Consider the following 18,920-nt stretch of genomic DNA (forward strand, 5'->3'; position numbering starts at 1 on the left):
TTGTCTAGTTGACGCCAATATTGTCACATACTTCATAGATTTGTGAGAAAAAGCTAAAGGTGCAGAAGAAAGAAAGTGTTGCTGCCATCTCATGGCTTTGCTTCAGTGTTGCAGTCTTTTATCTTAATGTATCCTTTTATGTTGCAGTATTACAGATGTTACACATGGAGTTGACGTTTATATTACACCTGGCAATGGCACAGAGGTCTGACTCATTTATTCCATAACATCCGAGGAGATTACAGCATGCGTGGTATTGGACCCAGCTGTACAGTTTGCCTGTCAATGATGAAATAACTGCCCAACTGCCAAGACCTGAACTCCAATCCATCAGTCATCCAGGGTTTGGCCGTATTACCTCACCATCTCTGAGCCTCGATGCAGAGTGACACACTCTCTCTCTGCCAGAATATGTGCAGATGCCAAAAAACTGTGTTGATACTTTTGTTCATCCAGAACAAAAGGACTTAGTTAGAAAAATGATCTTTTTTAGGTATTACAGTTTTATTTAAAAGGCTTATATACAGCTAGTGTTTTAAACTCCACATATGAACACACAACTAAACTATACAAATAAAGTTTTCATTAAGGAGATGAAAATCATTATAAATGCCTACCATGGGAATCAAATTCCTCTTTTTCATAATAAAGTAAAGTGACCTTATGCCCCACCTTTAAGGCATTTCCTGCTTTGAAGGATGAAGTGTTATCTGAGTCAAGGTCATGTCAGGGATCTTACAGTTGGGACCACTTTGGCCTGCAGAGCCAAGGCTGGCAATAAAACACTATTCATTAATTTGACGGCATTTGCGCCCCAGACCAGAGTCAGTCTGTCTGCTCTGTGCTTCCAGCATGTTGGTGTTGGTATTTTCAGTCCACTGATCTCAGAACAGTCAACATGGCTGTATAAAATTACAGGTCTATTGAATATAAGATATGTCTGAGTAGGAAAGAAGGATAAGGTGAAAGCCTTTTCTAATTCACATTATTGCATGATATAGCTTACTTTCATCACTTAAAGTACTATTTGGCATATTCAGGTCCCCAAAACACATTTTAACACAGTCAAGGGTTTCATTATTTGAATAAATAATACTTTATATAAATACAAATTTATCATATTAAAAATAGAATCAAGGTTTGATTTGTGTTATCCGAAAAATATTTCATTCAGGTATCTGTTACCTAAGCACAAGTTTGCAAACAATGGTACAAATGGACGACACTCACAACGACATTTTTATTAAAGAGTACGTCGTAAAGTTTAAATAAACTAATGTGATCCTCCAGCGCCCCCTATCATTTATTATGCGTTTAGTATCAAACCAATCAGAGTCATGTTTGCTGACAAGCTCTGAAAGCGCAGAGAAACATCCCTGCTACTGATTGGCTGTTTCTATTCTCGCAGCAGACTACAAGGGGGTCTTGGCACAGAACGAGGAGGGAGGGGATATTTTAATGGCCGCCAGTAGCATCACAGAATACTAAAAGTCCGGATTATCCACTGTCTTTAGACTTCAGCAGCAGCGGAAGCCTCTTGGTCACTCTTCTTCTGTGTCATTTATTGTTGTGGAGGTTTATTAAGTCTGCAGCGGTGTTTCTGCAGCGCGTGACGGACTTTACCCGCTTGATTTGTGCGCGAGAGGGAGATCAGGCCTAGCCGGCTGGCTAACAAACATCAAGCTAGGCGCCGGAGTTGAGAGGTAACAGTTTGTTCCTATGAGCTTTTGCTTTCACTTAAATTGTTAATGCATTTAGCCGATATTGAATTGCACATGTTAAATTATATATTACAAATTAAATGAAGAAAACAATTCCTCCTTAAATCCAGTCGGTTGTGAAATGTAAACATTGGACTAATGTTAGCTCAGTTAAGCACTGTTGATGCTAACAGCTAATGGCTAACTTTATGGGAACTTTACTAACAGGAGGAGGAGGCCTAGCTGGGATCAATCGTCGTGGTTTAGTTAACTTACCTGCTAGAATGACTTTTGATTATGTGTCCAACGCCGAATTATTCTACATTTCATTTAAGTCGATTTTGCTTTGTATCCTAATAGTCGTACTCGATCAACGATGTTTATTTTAAAAGATTTAAGTTGCGAGTCAGCCATAATCATGTCGTATGCTTCGCACTAGTATTTGACACATGAGTTGTAAGCCACTACCAGGTTTATTAATCCAGCCTTTTTCAACAGATTGTTGTGGAAACACCATCTCTTTTGCTGCGTCACATTTATTCTGCAAACTGCTAAACAATGAGTGTGGTATGCTGAATAGATTCTGCCTTTTTTCACAGGGAATATGTAACATAAAACAACCATCATGACGTCCAGATTTGGTAAAACATACAACCGCAAGGGAGGGGAGGCCAACTCGAAATTTGAAGAGGTCTTTTCCAATAAAAAACCCACATTGACCACCAAATGGGGGGAGACCACCTACAAGGCCAAATTGGGGGCCAAAAGGCCTCTCTTAAAAACTGACTCGTCTGAATTGCTGAAAAGACCAAGGCTTGAGGACAGTGACAGTGAAGAAGACCCATTTGGGTTTGACAGTGATGATGAGGCGAAGACCGAGACATCTCGCAGCGTGTCCCAGTCAGATGTCAACGAAGGGGATGTGAAAAAAATGACCACAGTGCAGGCTGGTGGGACACTTGTGTCTTCTGCACAGGGATCTGCAAGCACAGTAGCCATGTTCACAAGTAAGGAATCACTATTAATCATCTGTTTGTTTAATGTTTGAACATACATTGTACTGCCCAAAGCTGACCTTCCATCTCAGTATTTGTCTCCATTTTATTTCATTGATGGTCTGCTAGCTATTTTGTTTTATTTGGTCATCTAAATATTCTTCATTCACAGGCAAGCAAACAACTGAAGTGAAGGCTGTCAACAATAACCAGTCCTGGTACAAAAGTACACCCGACAGAAACCAAAAGCCTGCCTGCGTGGACTCTTTGTCTGACACAGTCCCCTCCAAGCATCAAAACTTCACAGTGTCTCAGAGGCCCATTTCCTCCTCTCTTAATAAAGACACTGCTCCTAAATTGTCCGCGGATGCACCAGGTGGAAGCAGAGACTTCCAAACCTCTTACTCATATGATGGAGTGCCATCAGAAGAGATGAAGAGCGTTGAACAAGAGCCTCCTTCAGAACCAGTGGACATCATTCCCCCCTCCCCATTTACCCTGAGAGCCTCAAACTGCAAGAAGTACCAGCGGCCCGGCAAGTCTAACACAATGTCTTCTGAACATGCTGAAAGCAACAGCAACCAGCCCACCGAAACAACAAATGCCCAGGGTAAACCCAACAGTGTCCTTTCTGCTGGTGCAAGTAGTACTGCCGTCAATGCTAAACCAGCAGCCAAGCCTGTGGGCAGGGGTGGTGGAAGGGTACGGGACTACACAGTGTTGCACCCTTCCTGTCTGTCTGTGTGCAACGTCACCATCCAGGATTCAATAGAGCGGAGTATTGATGAACTGGTCACTCCAGCGGCCCCTGCTGATCTGGGAGAAGCCGGTCAGATGAAGAAGAAGACAGACGCTCCGCCACCAAAACCTACCAGGTATGTCTGCGTTCTGGAGCATAGCTCCTACATGTCATCTCTTGAATCATGCACTCAAACACGGTGCGTGTGTAATTTTAATGGCCGATGAAGACGTGCTACTCAACTCATAGCAAGTGCAGCTCATTAGTTTTGTGGCATGTGTCGCAGTTCAGGCCTTAGCAGGTTTGCAAGCATTCAAATTTTAGTGCTCATAAAGAACACCACTTTTGTGTGTTAACCCACACGCTTTATTAGAGTGCATATTTGACCACCTTGTTTTCTACTTTACTGAAATCACCAGAATGCCAGAATAGAATGAAATGCATCTTCTTTAATATGCTGAGGAGCATGAATATTGTATTACAGGTATAGGACTCAATATTCTCTCAATATACTCTCCAAAAGCCTGCAATGCAAATGAATGGCATTGGCATATAGTATTAAGTGGAAGTGGTTTTCAAGTATTATTATTACCTGGAGTTGCTGAAAGGCTTTTTTTTCCAAGACGTGCACTTTACCTCTCTTGCTGTTGAAATCTTGTTTTTCATGCTTGATGATATTTTTAATATAAATGTATTCTAGAGATCAGTACACTTTACCTCCTACGGTTAAGGACGCTTAGGCTAGAGTCAGGAGGTGGGTTATATCTGTTAATTTTTACAAGGCTGTGGTTTGTGATTAAGTACTATGACTGAGCCATTAGTAAAAGAGAAATGCACATTTTAAACTGGGTGACAAAGGCCGACGGTACACATCTTTGCATCAATATCGTTCCACTAGAACAGTGTACGTGTCTAACTTCATTTCCATTCATGATAATGAATGGTGACTAAAACAGGATGGTTATTTTTAACATCACTGTCTTGTTAAACTCTTTGTACGGACAGAACGTCGTATTTTTAGTTGGACAAATCTTGAATCTTGACAAGTTCCACTTCACTGAGTGCTTTTTTAAAACAATTATTTATTTGCTTGTCCTGCTTCAGTTTTTTTATTACTGTCACAGTCTCTTTAAATTAACAATACAAACAACAACAACAACAAAAGCCTCTCTGCTTATTGTCCCAGGTTCAGACCCACCCAGACAAAGACCAAGAAGACCAAGACTGAGACCAAGCTGGAGTTTTTTGGCTTCGAGGACCAAGGAGCCGTGGAGGGTCCCGACAGCAGCATAGCAGGCAAGAGCAGCTACAAGATCAAGTACTTTGGCTTTGACGACCTGAGCGAGAGCGACAGTGACGATGAGAGCGCTCAGGCGAAAGAGAAGAAGGCAAAGAAAGCGGCCGCAGCTTTAGCAGCGCTGAGCTCTGCTGTGGACAGCCCTCATACCAGCGACTCTCAGGACAGCCAGGCCAGCAGCAATACAGGTGACACAACAACTTTTATTTGACTTATGATATCCCCTCTTCACTTACATTGGTTTTATAACGAAGTAGTTTGGCGTCAACATCACTGTTTCCTCCAACAGATGCTTTTGACTTCTCTGAGGACTCCAGCCCTGGCGGCCCTGAGGGGCAAAAAGGACGCTCAGGGAAACCAGGTGACAAGTCTAAGGACGGTGGCAGTGGATTCAAAAAGATCTTCAGCGGACCCAAAAAGGTATTTGAGCATGCTGGATATTGTCTTTGTGTTTCTTTAACTGCTTTCAGTCAACAGTAGCTTTTGTCAAGAAACCTTCCGAATATGACGACAAAAAATGTTTTACTTTCTTTTATCTTTCTTTCAACATTTATTAAATAGGCCCGAAATTGGAGGAGACAAATTGAGTAAGGGGGCAGAAACGAAGCTTAAAATAAAACCTTAATATGCCGTCATAAATACATTTCGATGTTTTTGCAGCAATGTGAGCCAGAGCTGAAGACTCTTGAAGAGTCTTGAGTTCATTGTTCAGTACAACATGTCCTACATTTTCTTCTCTGCTACAGGGTCAGTGTCAAAGTTAAGACCGCAGAGAAGCCTGCAGAGGCTTTATTTTTTTTTTAATCTTTCTTTTTATGAGCCTGCACTGGGAACCGAGAGGTCGACTAGTGTCGACGTAGCAACCTTAAAGGATCAACTACTGGCTGGGCCGTTTCTGTGGCTGGTGACCAGCAGGCTGAGGATAGTAGTCTGATGGTCGCTGAGCATTATACGATAATCATTTAAAGTATTATGTGAGACATACATAGACTGTAGTTTAAAGAGTCACAAATATGTTCTTGATTATCTGTTAAAAACATGATATTTATACTGGGGCTGAAAGATATTGGGGGGGGGCTCACATTACAGCATTTTTTTCTCTACATAACATTTGTGTTTGAAATGACGCGTTCCTTTCCATAAGCTTTAAAAATAAACGTGTTTCTTATTATCGTTGTACTCGGTGTGATCAAGCGTTTTTTTTTTAACGACGCTCAAAGTGATGTTCAGTTCACCGTGTGCCCTTCAGGTGTAGCTGCTCAAAATAAACAAATGAGCGGCACATCTGCTCTGTTAATGACCCATCAACGTGGCCACAGCATTAACGAGCTGATTCCTGGTAGAGAGAACGTTCTTCATTTAAATCTGCCATGCGCTTAAAAAAAAAAGCGTCTGCCTTGAGCGTCATGTTTTGTTATGAGACCGCAGCGTCTCCTGTATTTCTAGACTTTACATACAGGGGAAACAGCACAACATTCAATAAGCCCTGAATTTGACATTAAACAAAGTTTAATTGTAAACACATAAACTGGCAGTTTTTGTTAAACACCAAACAACAGAGAAGTGGCTGCGAGGTTCTGACCCACACCACATCTTTGTCGCCTGCTTTCTCTGCCTCTTTTTTTTTTTCTAGCTAGTTCTGCACTGTGTTTGGGTTATGTGTGCTCTATCTTCACAATGTGTGTATTTACTATTTTTACACCCATGAACAAACTCTGCAAATTGTCTTAGTAATATAAACTTTAAGTGTGCAATGTGTCATTTTGTGGAGCTGTTTGGCTTTGGGTCTGTTTTGCTTCCCCACTGAGGCGGCTGTTGTCTCAGTCTGTCATCTTGATTGCAGTTTGCAGTATTTATGTGTTCACTTGTTTTAATTCCTAACAATTGCTCAGGCTCTGTTAGAATGGCGATGCATTCCTTCTTCCTTTTACCTTCTTAACGTGGAGATGCTTTTTGAGGTTTTATCTGAAAATAATTGAGATCATAGCACTTAAATGACTTCAGGTGTGATGTTGTGTCTTCATGAAGCTGACACAATTCTACTTCTTCCAGTCGCCGGCTAAAGCTGTTTACAACGCTCGCCACTGGAACCAACCTGAGCCTGAAGAGATACCTGTGCCTCCACTGTCTCGATCTCAAACTGCTCCGGTAAGATCTCTCTCTCTCTCTCTCTCTCTCTCTCGCTCTCTCTCTCTCTCTCTCTCTGTGGTTTTTGTCATGCAGTCAAACATTATTAAGCTTTTAAAGGTGCAGTAAAGGCACTTTACTGCATGCAATGTCCCATTTAATAAAAAAATAAATAAAACAAAAAAATTATGAATCCATTTCGTTTTGAACTTTGGAGCTGTGCAAAATAATGAAAATTGGAAGAAATTGGACTTTATTTCATTCATTTCCATCACGAGTCAGACGAACAATCCAACAAGGTATCATGCAAAGCTGAAGCTTACAGCTTGAACTGTTTGCAGAATACCTCATTCAACTGTCCACAATCCATCATATTGTTTGTTGCTCTCTCAGTACTCGACTGCTTTGTTGAGCTTTAATCAGCTCTCTGTGCACGCAGCGTTGTTTTCTCTGAACCCGAGTTTACTTGTACAAACTGTTGAATTCCCCTCTATGAAAATAAATGTTCATTCAGACAACCTAATCAGAGCCTAGCAACTGGGATTTGCAAGTTGTTTTTAACATTGCACTACCTCAACTGACATCTGTTAACAACTCTTATTAATCACCCATGTGTTTCAGCGTCGGTAAATCCTGCCGACGTGTCATTAAACAGATTTCGTATCTTCAGTATGAGCTACATTTCTCCACCCTGTATCCTTCCCCAGGCTGTTTTACCAAGCAGCAGCAGCAGCAGCAGCAGCAGCAAGGACAGCAACTCCCATAAAGATGACGGCCTGTTCAAAGCCCCTCCGCCGCCGCCCAAAGTCATAAAGTCGGAGACGATCCCCACGCGACTCAACCAGGATATTGTCACTGCCCTCAAATGCAGAAAGGAGCACAAGGAGGTGAGAGTGGAGTGTATAGATGTTTTTAGACGGAGGCTTATTCGTGTTTGTTGGTGTTTTCTCCTTTTGATCGCATGCAACGCTAAAGATGTTTATTCATTTTTAATCATCCATCATTATTCAGGCTTAATTTACACAGATTAAAGAATTAAGGGGATAGCATGTCAAGCTTACTTAGGTTTACATGATCCATGTCGTGGGTCTCAAGCAGCAAACTGGACAGGTGCTGGTGAATTAAACTCCCATACAGCTTGTGTCATTTACAAATGCGACTTCTGGCCTCAAATCCACCTCTGAGCCCCGGCGCTCCTGAGGTAGAATAGCTTCAGAAAGGCAGTTTCTACACAGCACTGTTATCTTTACCCTCCTGGGTCGTGCAGAGAGCACACAAAGCACGACTTTAGATACTGGAAAACACGGCGAGTCAATGGCTGATCAGGCCCTCGGCTCCCCATGCTGGGCTGTTATTGATGATGGGTATTAGCACAGTAAGCTATTGCTGCAAATGGAACCAATAAAGAGGAAATTTGAACAATGAGTGCAGCTCCCTGGCTGTGTTTGTGTGCGCTGATTGTGTCTCTGGACAGATGCACAGCTTCCCAATTAGCTGTAATTAACCCCCTTCCCCTTCCGCCAGCTGTACACGGTGGTGCAGCATGTGAAGCACTTCAACGACGTGGTGGAGTTTGGAGAAAATCAGGAGTTCACTGATGATTTTGAGTACCTGGAGACGGGACTGAAGAGCAGTCAGCCACTCAACACAAGATGCCTTAGGTGAGTGGGAAACACACTCGGAGCTGCCTCCTTATTGGCCTCATGCAGTGGAGCTCCGCGGGGCTCTCAAGTCTGCGGCGATAGATTGTCTTTCAAGTTGCATGTTGATGATACTAGTTTATATCAAGAACCTCCTTCAGTTGATTGATCGATAAAAGGCCCTTCCACCTTCCATTAGTTAATGTCATCTACAATCAGCCTGTTTATAGAGGAGTGAGAGCAGCAGCTGTTTCAGTTGATCAAACCTTTTGACATTTGTGCAACAATGCGGATTGAAATAGGACGAGACGGTTAAAAATAATTGTCACACAAAGCAGCGAAAGGTAAGGACACAAAGTGAATGCATCTACAGAGAATCTGATGCGTCATCTATAACAGTCTAACACCCACATTAACAGTATGTCTGGTTAAAGAATCAGCTGTGTGTTTTCCCCCATTTGTACAAAAAAAAAATACATTTCTCTTTTTACTCGATAAAAAACGAGAACCAAAGAGAGCACGTGGCCACATATTCTCCCTCCTTTCTGCTCTTGTGCTTTTTCTGTTTATGCGACTCATTTCTATCCCCATCTTCTGTTGGTGGGGGGGGGGGGCGATTCACAAGATAAAGCTTGTTTTTTTGTAGTCTGACGGAGCACAAAGTCATTCCATTGTGAAAATTGAATCCACTCGGGAGAGAAAGCCTTGACTTCAGAAAAGTTTCAGCGAGTCCAGCCACCTTCTTCTTCTATTTTTTTTTTTTTGGAATGTTTTTCATTTCTATCACCTGAAGAAAGAAGTGCAATAAAAGAAAATCCCAAACACAACCCATCTGAGATAGAAATATTGATACAAATTTCAGAGTAGGCGGACACACTATCTCATTCACCTTTGCCTTTAGCGCACGAACGATATTACTGATGAAATGTTTGACCCATCATATCTGATTCTCTCCCCCTCTCACTGCTGCAGTATAATCAGCCTGGCCACACGGTGTGCCATGCCCGGTTTCAGGATGCACCTCCGGGCCAGAGGGAAAGTGGCGCAGGTCTTCAAAATGCTCAGTGATGCTCCACAGCACCCGGTCAGTTAAAGTCTCAAAGAAATGAGATTGAGTCATTAAATTACATTTGCTCCTTTTGAAGTCATTTCTGTTGTTTGGAAATCTTCCCGAGTTGATCTTTCAGTAGAGCAGAAGTAGAAGATCGAGGATTTATTTGGACCGATACTAGGCAAAGAAAAATGAACGCCGCTAATGTATTGATCGTGGGTCTTTATATAGATATCTATTTTGTTCATCCCTCAAATGCAGTTCTCTCACACCTGGAAAAAGATATGTCACAAAGACAAGCTGGAAAGTAACTGCGCATGTACACAGGCATCACAGCTTGACACATCATGCTGCTTGTGATCCATACAGCACACCCTGCTCGTGTCGCCTGCTGGCCTTTTACATCAGATGAAATGATCTGTGAATAAATGCAAACTAGCCGATATCGTCAGTCGCTTTGTGTGTATTGTATTGAACAGGTCGGGCTCGACACAGTTTAGAGAAAATGTGTAACGGTATCAAATGTGTGTCTTGCCTTTGGCTGCAAGGGAAGACATTGTTAACGAGGGTGTCATGCTACAGAGCCCTCCATGAATCCATACATTCAATGTGAGAAACTCGATCTTTCCTTTTAATATCTGCTGCTATATTTACAAATGAACAGGGTGTTTGACTTCTACATGCCTGCAGTCATTAAAGTCAACTCTCCATCTTATAATTCTGTTTAAGTGAAGGCCTGGAAGAGTTAGTAGAGCTCGCTTATTCTGCTGTGAGAGCGCTCCTCGTTGCACCGAGGCTTGAATAGCTCTTTATTATCCCCCAGCCTTGTTTCTTAACGTTGGACGATGCTGAAGGAAATGAGCACAGGTTTTCACGCTGATCCAAACTGTTCAACCTGTTGACCCCATTGTCTCACCTCTGTGTGCTCACCACCACCCACACCTTGTTGTAAAACTTTCCCTTTTGTTCTCTCAGAACCTGGGTCTGTGCACAGCGGCCCTGATGTACATCCTGAGTCGGGATCGTCTCAACATGGATCTGGACAGGGCCTGCCTGGAGCTGATGATCAAGCTGCTGGAGCTGGACCAGGACTACTCTGCCCACCAGGATCAGCTTACGGCGAAAGAGGTGGAAAAGGTCAAAGAGAAGATCAGGAAGCTGTGCGAGACGGTGCACAACAAGCACCTCGACCTGGAGAACATCACGGTGGGTTGTCGTGAAAACGATGAATTAAATATTTAGAATTCGTAACTACTCTGGCTAACTTTATTAGCTCAGTTTATTTGCACACTGTTAAAAGTGGAACAGGAAATTAAAAATAAATCACATTTGCAGATGAAGTACAAACCATGAGGGTTTATCTCAAAACCTCACCGTAAGAGATTTAAAAAAAATAAATATAAAAACAACTATTAAACTATAACTACTAAACTAACTAAAAAAAAAAAAAATCGAGTCAAAGTTTACCCATACAAAATTTCAAACAAAAAAAGACTGGACATACAATTATTGAATACTGTTTTCAAATGATCCTTTTTGTGGAAGATGTTGTGTTAAAGGAGAGTTACTCATCTTACTGATCGCGATCAGCATACCGTATACACGGTGTCAGATTTATATGTAGACGTAATTATTACACATGTAAGGGGACCTGTAAAGATTAGTCTGTTGGACTGCTTATGTTGGCTACGTCACAAAACAGTTGTTATATAAATGTTTGTTTTACCTTTTATCTAAGGTGCTTTTTATGTCTTCTTGGCCCGTTTGTATGGACAGAAGGCCAAGAGTGAAAAGTATTTATACCAGCTGAAGAACTGAATACACATAAAAATGTTCATGCTACAACAAATGTCAAGGTTTTACGAGTTGTTGTTTTTTTCCCCCTTTTGTAGACTGGCCACCTTGCCATGGAGACATTGCTCTCTCTCACCTCCAAGAGAGCAGGCGATTGGTTCAAAGAAGAGCTCAGGCTGCTGGGAGGTTTGGATCACATTGTCGACAAAGGTAGGCGTGTGGGATGCCTGGTACAAAAGTGATAATAAGTGGGCTGTTTGTAAGACTCTACCTTGTGCAAAGATGTGCTTTCTCAGTTCAAGGGTTCACAGCTGCGTGCTTTTGTGCAGCCATATAGGATGTGTAGTGATCAATGCGGTGTTTGTGTTGCCACAGTTAAAGAGTGTGTGCAGAACCTGAGCCAGGAGGAGGACAAGGAGAACCTGGTGGCGTCTTTGTGGGGGGCCGAGAGGTGTCTGAGAGTGCTCGAAAGTGTAAGTGCCGTTCTTGCAGCGTTCGCATCTCTCTCTTTTCAGCAAAGTCACGACAGAGTGAAACTCGAGGGCAAAAGTAGTTCAGTGCAGAGAGCTTTGAAGTTAATGAAACTTTTTCTATTGTTTAAACGCTGAATGTCACTCATGAACCGTCACATTTGACGTGTCAGTGATCAAAAGTGAAAGTCTTCCCTCTCATTCTCTTTCTTTGATACTTTTCAGATCTTTCAATGATCCTTTCCCCTCTGTTGATTTTTATTTTTTTCTCTCTTTCATTTTCTGCCAACAGGTGACAGTTTCCAACCCAGAAAACCAGGGTTACTTGATTGCCATCAAAGACTCGCAACTCATTGTCTCGTCCGCCAGGTGAGCCGCGACATGCAGCTATTATTGACTGTGGAGTTACACTTCAGACACTTGACGGCTTTAACAACAGCTCATTCAGTTGACTTTAGTGCAACACTGTGGTTCATACTGTCCAAATTCAAATCATGATTATTTATGTTCCCATCTGTTAATGAATACATTTTGTACTTAGGAACATGCATGATTTAATTAAGAAAGCATTAACCCTAAAGTAACAGACAACAACATAATTAACGCCCTGATTAGCATTGAAGCCAGTTTAATTTACTAAATTGAGGATTAAGCTTGGATTAATGTTTCTGTATTTCTGGACACGAGTTAGCAGTGTGGGTATTATTATTTTTTTTTTTTCTCAAATCTCATCTTCATGCTAGTCGGCTTCCTACCTCTTTTCTTTCTCCCTCTGATGCTTTTTTTTTGTTTGTTTGTTGGTCTGGAAACTGATTCTCCCACTTCACTTTGCTCAATATATTCTCCCATTATAATGTCCCCCCCCCCCTCTCATCAGAGCTCTGCGGTACTGTGAGGATATGATCCAGCGGTACAGCAGGGCTTTGAACAACAGCTCTCTGTCAGCGTCGAGTGCTGCACTGCCCCACTGCAGCTTCAGTAACGTGGGCAAGGCGGTGGAGGACTGCATGAGGGCCGTCATAGGAGTACTGCTCAACCTCACACACGACAATGGTACTCTCATTTACGCCTTCATATTGTGTTTGATCTGGTGTTTCTGGAGCTGAACAGACAAAATCAATATCATGGCTTACTGTTTTTCACATCAGAATCAAGTACATGAAAAATGTTCATATGATTACTTTGTAATATTTGGATGTGTAGTATCCGTGTATGGGAGCATTTCTTCTTTCTGCTTTATGGAATGTTGAGGTCCTCAGCAGGAAGTGGAAAAGTAGTCGCTCAACTTAATGATGTCATGTTTGTCTGCAGAGTGGGGAAGCACAAAGACAGGTGAGCAGGAACAGCTAATAGTAACGGCTTTGAATTGCGTCCTTCGAGTCCCACGCTACATCCCTCAGGAGCAGCGCTTCGACGTGCGAGTACTGGTGAGGCACCTTTCAACACACACAAAAAAACCCCAGATTGTTTAAAAGAAAGTATTGGAGATACTGTCCGCGTTTAGTCTATGCCTAAGTGTGTCTCTTATTTGAGTATTCTGTTGTGTATGCCAGGGTCTCGGTCTGCTAATTAACCTTGTGGAGTACAGCTCCCGAAACCGCCACTGTCTGGTGGACATGGATTTCAGCGTGGATGACACCTGTCTGGAGGACAGCCTGATGCAGCCGGCCGACCCGACACAAGTTGACACAGCAGCAGAAGCTTCGGCGTCAGCACCGCCGAGCACAGCTGAGACTCAGGGAGACGGCTCTGACAAGCCCCAATCCACCGGCGCACTGGCTGCTCTGGTGAAGGTAGGAACTGTGCCATGACTCATTATTAAATATTTTAGCTGTTTTTTTTCTTTTGTTTTGTTTTTTTTTCTAAAGGGGAATTTTTTTTTTTTTTTTCCCTTGGCTACAGAGGATAACATTTCTTTTGAAGTAACTTTGAGAACAGTCGTGGAAAAATCAATTTTTCTTTTTTTCCCCTCTCTCTCTTCAAAGGACTCTTTGTGTTTTATGAACAGTTGAACCGGTGTTTCACCTGTTTTCCCAGAGCGACAGTTGAAACATCACTCTCGTACACTGATTAATATGGATGATGCTGTTATGCTGTATCATCATTTAAAATTCCCCCTCTGTGCTGTATAACTCTCTACAGCCTGAGGTGTAACCTGCAGTGCATTTTAACTAAATGCAAAGGTCTGAGGACTCGTATTTAAGTAACAGCCAAGTGCACGTCGAAGCGTCGTCACGTGGATTGGAATTTGAAGATAAAAATGTCGTCATTAATGTTGTTCTTTATTATTAATATGACTTTTTACCAAAGTCCTTACCTGACTTACTAATTAACGTTCCTTTTTTTTTTTTTTTTTTTTTAAAGCTTAAAAGCAACCCGTGAGAGCAAATTAGTCATTAACTTTAAAATGACTTTCACTTTAAATACTTGGACACTTCTTTCAGAGTTTTTGGCTCTCCTTCTTTCTGTCTGACCTTGCTAGGAAGAAGTACCTTCACGATCTTCTTAACTGCTTTACTCTCCTTCCCCTTCAATGATTCAAATCTTGGACGTTTTGTTGGGGTCCCTCTCATATTTATTTATTTATTTATTTAAATGTCTTTTCCTTTTAAATCGTAGTTCTTCCTGGAGAGGGAGCGTGCCGCCATCCTTGCCGAGGCTAAGACCGACGACCTCATCAGCGAGGCGCCCAAGCCGGCGCTGGACCAAAGTGGCGAGTGGCAGGAGACGTCGGGAGAGATCCAGTGGGTGGCAGCCGAAACCAACGACAGCCAAACGGAGAATAAAGAGAGCGAGAAGAAAGAGGAAGAGGATGAAGAGTTGGACCTGAATAAAGGTAGGCACGTTTGTTTGAAGGTGTCTTTGTGTGGGTTTTAGAAGAAAAAAAAAAAGGATCCGTTTTTAGCTTGGCTTAAAAATAGTCTGGATAAATGTGAGTGAGGTTGCAGCTCTGATTGGTCCATGAAACCATTATTTTAATGCTTGTGCATTAAGAAACAGATATGTAGGCTCCATAAAAGTCTTAACACATGTTCACACTCGGGGAGGTCAGTCAATCCTGCTCTGACTGAGCTATAAACATGCATTCACGCATATTTGGATCATGTATTAATGGTTTTATTTCCATTTTGAACTCAGTCTCCTACATGTTTTAAATGTTTTATAGAGGAGTGTGTATTGGAAATGAAAGTTGGTCCTTATTTCCCTGAGATTTATTTCCTTATGAAGAGGTTTAAAGCACTGTTAAGCAGTGCACACACACAGTTTGTTTGTTCGTAAACACTAAACTTCTTCTTTACTTTACTTGCTTGTCCTTTCAGTGTCGCCTTCAATAAGCACAATAAAACAGCTGGGGCATGTTGGCACCATTTACTAATGTTTAAGCCACACTGCAGCTTGTTGGGTAACTGAGCGGTGAATTAAGGCAACAACAACAAAAAAAAGGAAGTTCTCTGGGGATGTGAAACCAGATTCTGCTCAGCAGTTAAAGCATGAAAGTTTGCAACCTTCTCCCTCTAAAAGAAGCCGTGTGTGTTTATTTCGCTAATCTTTTTTTTGTTGTTCCTTCCCCCACTTGTGTTCGCTGTAGCTCTACAGCATGCAGGCAAGCATATGGAGGACAGCATTGTAGCCTCCTACACCGCTCTGCTGCTGGGTTGCCTCTGCCAGGGCAGCCAGGTGAGAATACCTGACTTGCACATGATACGATTGCAGCATTTTTATTTATTTATTTTTTTGGAAGTGTTTGTTTTGGTGGCTCACACCCCTCTCTGTCCCTCTCAGATAAATGTGACTACTGTGAGAGAGAGTCTACCTAAAGGGGATTTCTCCATTATGACAGAAATGCTGAAGAAGTTTTTGAGTTTCATGAACCTCACTGTGAGTATGACCCAACGCTCTGTCTGTACTGTGATACGATCGCCAGTGTGATAAGAGGAACTCGACACATAAGCTGGTTTAAAGTGGTTCAAAATGCCAAACAGAGACAGTACATCTCATGGATTACACACACTTGTTTTTTCTTTTTCTTTTGTAAATCTAAAAATGTTGACGCGATCTTTAGCTCCAGGCAAACTGCATTGAAGTCAGAGAAAAGACCTTTTAATTGGATCCGTTGAGCAATGACACAGTTTTTTGTGTGCGCTGGAATGTGTCTTGGATCAAATATCAATTCTCAAAGTGATTAATCTGTACCGCAGCAAATCGAAATGCAGTTTGCATCCCTTTTCTGCACAACGACTCGGCGTCTTAAATCCTGCAATTTGGGGAGAGATAGGAGCTTTTATTTCATAAACACAGAGTGCAGAACGCTTAATGCCTGAAATGGTTGTGAAAGCTGATATTTGAAGAGGCTCTGTGATTGTCACTCATTTGAAATTCCTCTCAGCAGCTTATTAACCCATTTTGAAATGTCTCTCACAGCCACGAGCGGCTTACACAAACCACTGTACTGCGATCAATACATTGTTATCAATTAAGGATAACTCCACACAGCACTATTAATGATTATTTAAAAATAATTCAAGCATTAATTCTGATGTGAAGAATCACAGTCGCAGATGAGCAATTTGCTGAAGCTTTAAATGGGATTCATCCCATCAGAACTGCCGACTGGAACCATCTGGTTCATAAATATCACGAACAGAAGCTCAACAAGGCGTCACTGTTGAGGAGTTGGAAAGATTTGCAGCCTCACACTCTCGTTTCTCTGTTGTCTCCTCACACAGTGTTCAATGGGCACCACAGGACAGAAGTCCATCTCGCGGGTTATCGACTACCTGGAGCGCTGTTAATGGACAGCCAGACAGCCGACTCACACTCTGCACATTAAAGGGATCCCAGGCTACTTTGATACCCGCCCCTCACAGACAGGAACCACAAGGGGGTCAGTGGAGGTTAAGGCAGCAGTCCCATAGCTACACCAGATCACCCAAAGCTGTGATCACTCTGAATTGTCACCCATAGAGGCATCTCTCTGGAGCGCAGCCTGAACCAAAGCCCTGCTAGCTCATGGTTACGCAGGTTCCAATCTTCTCACTCTACAGTCAGAGTCGGATTCAGATTCATCCTCAGGTAACTGGGAATCGGGCAGAGGCGAGGCTTAAAGCTCAAAAGAATCAGTTGAATGTCAAGCGTTAAGATGGACTCCAAGCTCTTCCTGAAACGGCCCCTGAAAGGTTTGATGCGAGTGGGGGCCCCCCGTCTGAGGGGGGCCGAGTCCCCGTGTCGGCCGCCGGGTCTTGACTCCTGGATGCTCAGCAAGAGGCAACCTCCAGAATTAGATTTCACGGATCATTACATTTTAATCTCTTCTCATCCACATCAAAGCCAAGGGGTGAAATCATTGATAAGCATGAAAAAACAATCACTTTCATGGATGTTAGAGAGTGATGTCTCCATGTGTAAGCTGGTGCAGAAAGAATCTGAATGCGATTGTAAATGTTTTGCTTTTGGCTTGAATGTTTTAAGGGAAAGAGATCTTCTTCATCTTTTTTTTTTTTGTTTCAATGTTTTCACCTTTTTTGTTTATTCACTAAACTGTGTGATTATTCAAGACACACGTGTTCTCTTCTGTGTTTGAATTTGTATCTTTTCACCTCTTTTAGGGCATTTTAAAAATCTGAATTACTTTGAAACGAATCCAGACTTCAAACTTTGATCAGATGTTATTTGACTGATGATGACGTGTAGGAGATGCTGTGCTAAACCTTTGATCAATTTGGACACATTTTAGTTTAGATAATTAAACCTTTCTTTAAAGGACACATTTATGAAATACAATTAAGAACTCACAGGTATAACAGATGTGATGAATTACTACAAAATAATGGTCGCGCTTCCTTTTGGAATTTTTCTTTTTTTTTTTTTTTTTTGAAATGTGTTTAATTTAATGATTTCTTCTCCTTTAGTGATTGAAAATGTTTTACCCAGCTTCACATCATGTGTCATTAAAAGACGCCCCACGTGACGCCTCCCGGTGGCTGGGCAGAGTAAATGTGACAGAAGCAGCTGATACAGTATATATATATGTAGTCATGTTGGGGATTTCCTGATGGTTTCTTCATGTCCAGTTGCATGTAGCTCCATGATTTCCCTCTAATGGCATCATGATCTGTCTGTGTTGGACATCCATGAAGCTTCCCATTATTTATTCTTTTTAGTGTCATTTTTGTACCTGATGCCTCCGCCTTGTACTGCTCACATGTACAATCACTGATTTGAACGACAGCCATACCTGTTAAAGCAGATAAGTTAGATCTGGTTTTTGTAGAGCTGCAGTGAACATCACTGCATCTGTGTTTACTGTTAATTACTTTGCAAATTTTCTTCTCTGAAATGGTCTTTTAGATTGTAAATACTCCTGTACATAGCAGTTAATGGACATTTAAAATGCTTAGACTACTTTTTTTCCTGAAGCTGATATTTTTATTTTATACAATATTTCTGAGTTGTCATTTGATGAATATTGCAGGAAGAGTGGGGGGGAAAAACAGTTTGTACTCGTTTCAAGGACATCCTCTTTGGTTACATGTACATTGTATCTGAAAAAGAAAAAAAAAAAAAAAAAGTTGATACTTTCAGTACACTTCCTGTGTTTTTCTTTTTTTCCAAACAAGAGAACTGCTTTTGTTCACTTCCACACTCCACCTTCTTTATGGTAGAAAACATTTTACAGTACTGAAGAGCTGTTTACGTTTCCTTTTGTGCTCATGCACTGTGCATGTTATTCAAGCTGCTGAATGCTAAACTTTGTATTCTCAGCTTGTGTCTGTGCTCGAGGCAACCCTGCAAGGCTATAAGTGGAAGTGTGTACGTTTCTTTCCTCTCGCTGACAAACTGGCTGCGATAGAGTTAGAGTCCAAAGCGTGGTCGGTATACTTAACAGCACTCAGCGGTGACAGCTTGTGGACACGGGCCCTCAGTCTGACTGACTGCTGCATAATGGAAACAAAAGATTCCGGTTGCACTTGCTAGCAGAGAGTCAAACTTACAAATAGCTCGGGGGAGTCTGGGGAGCGTAGTGAAACGTTATCTGCTAATGCTGATTCCATGCAGGCGACGGCTGTGTCAACCACGATACAACACGCGGGGACAAATATGGTCTTT

General features: G+C 42.0%; 1 protein-coding gene across 1 annotated transcript; it reads left to right on the forward strand.

The window, feature by feature from the left end:
- Window positions 1-1,347: 1,347 nt before the first annotated feature.
- On the forward strand, window positions 1,348-18,399 carry wapla (WAPL cohesin release factor a). The gene is made up of 20 exons (XM_079362596.1): window positions 1,348-1,703; window positions 2,300-2,707; window positions 2,868-3,570; window positions 4,621-4,919; window positions 5,021-5,151; window positions 6,784-6,879; window positions 7,566-7,745; window positions 8,383-8,519; window positions 9,471-9,582; window positions 10,525-10,755; window positions 11,442-11,553; window positions 11,719-11,816; window positions 12,106-12,182; window positions 12,691-12,866; window positions 13,125-13,240; window positions 13,367-13,606; window positions 14,433-14,649; window positions 15,403-15,491; window positions 15,597-15,692; window positions 16,541-18,399. The coding sequence occupies exons 2-20, from the start codon at window positions 2,326-2,328 to the stop codon at window positions 16,604-16,606; spliced, it is 3,558 nt and encodes a 1,185-aa protein (XP_079218722.1). The 5' UTR covers window positions 1,348-1,703; window positions 2,300-2,325; the 3' UTR covers window positions 16,607-18,399.
- Window positions 18,400-18,920: the final 521 nt, after the last annotated feature.

This window comes from Symphodus melops (assembly GCF_947650265.1).
Source record: "Symphodus melops genome assembly, chromosome: 15".
Lineage (NCBI taxonomy): Eukaryota > Metazoa > Chordata > Actinopteri > Labriformes > Labridae > Symphodus > Symphodus melops.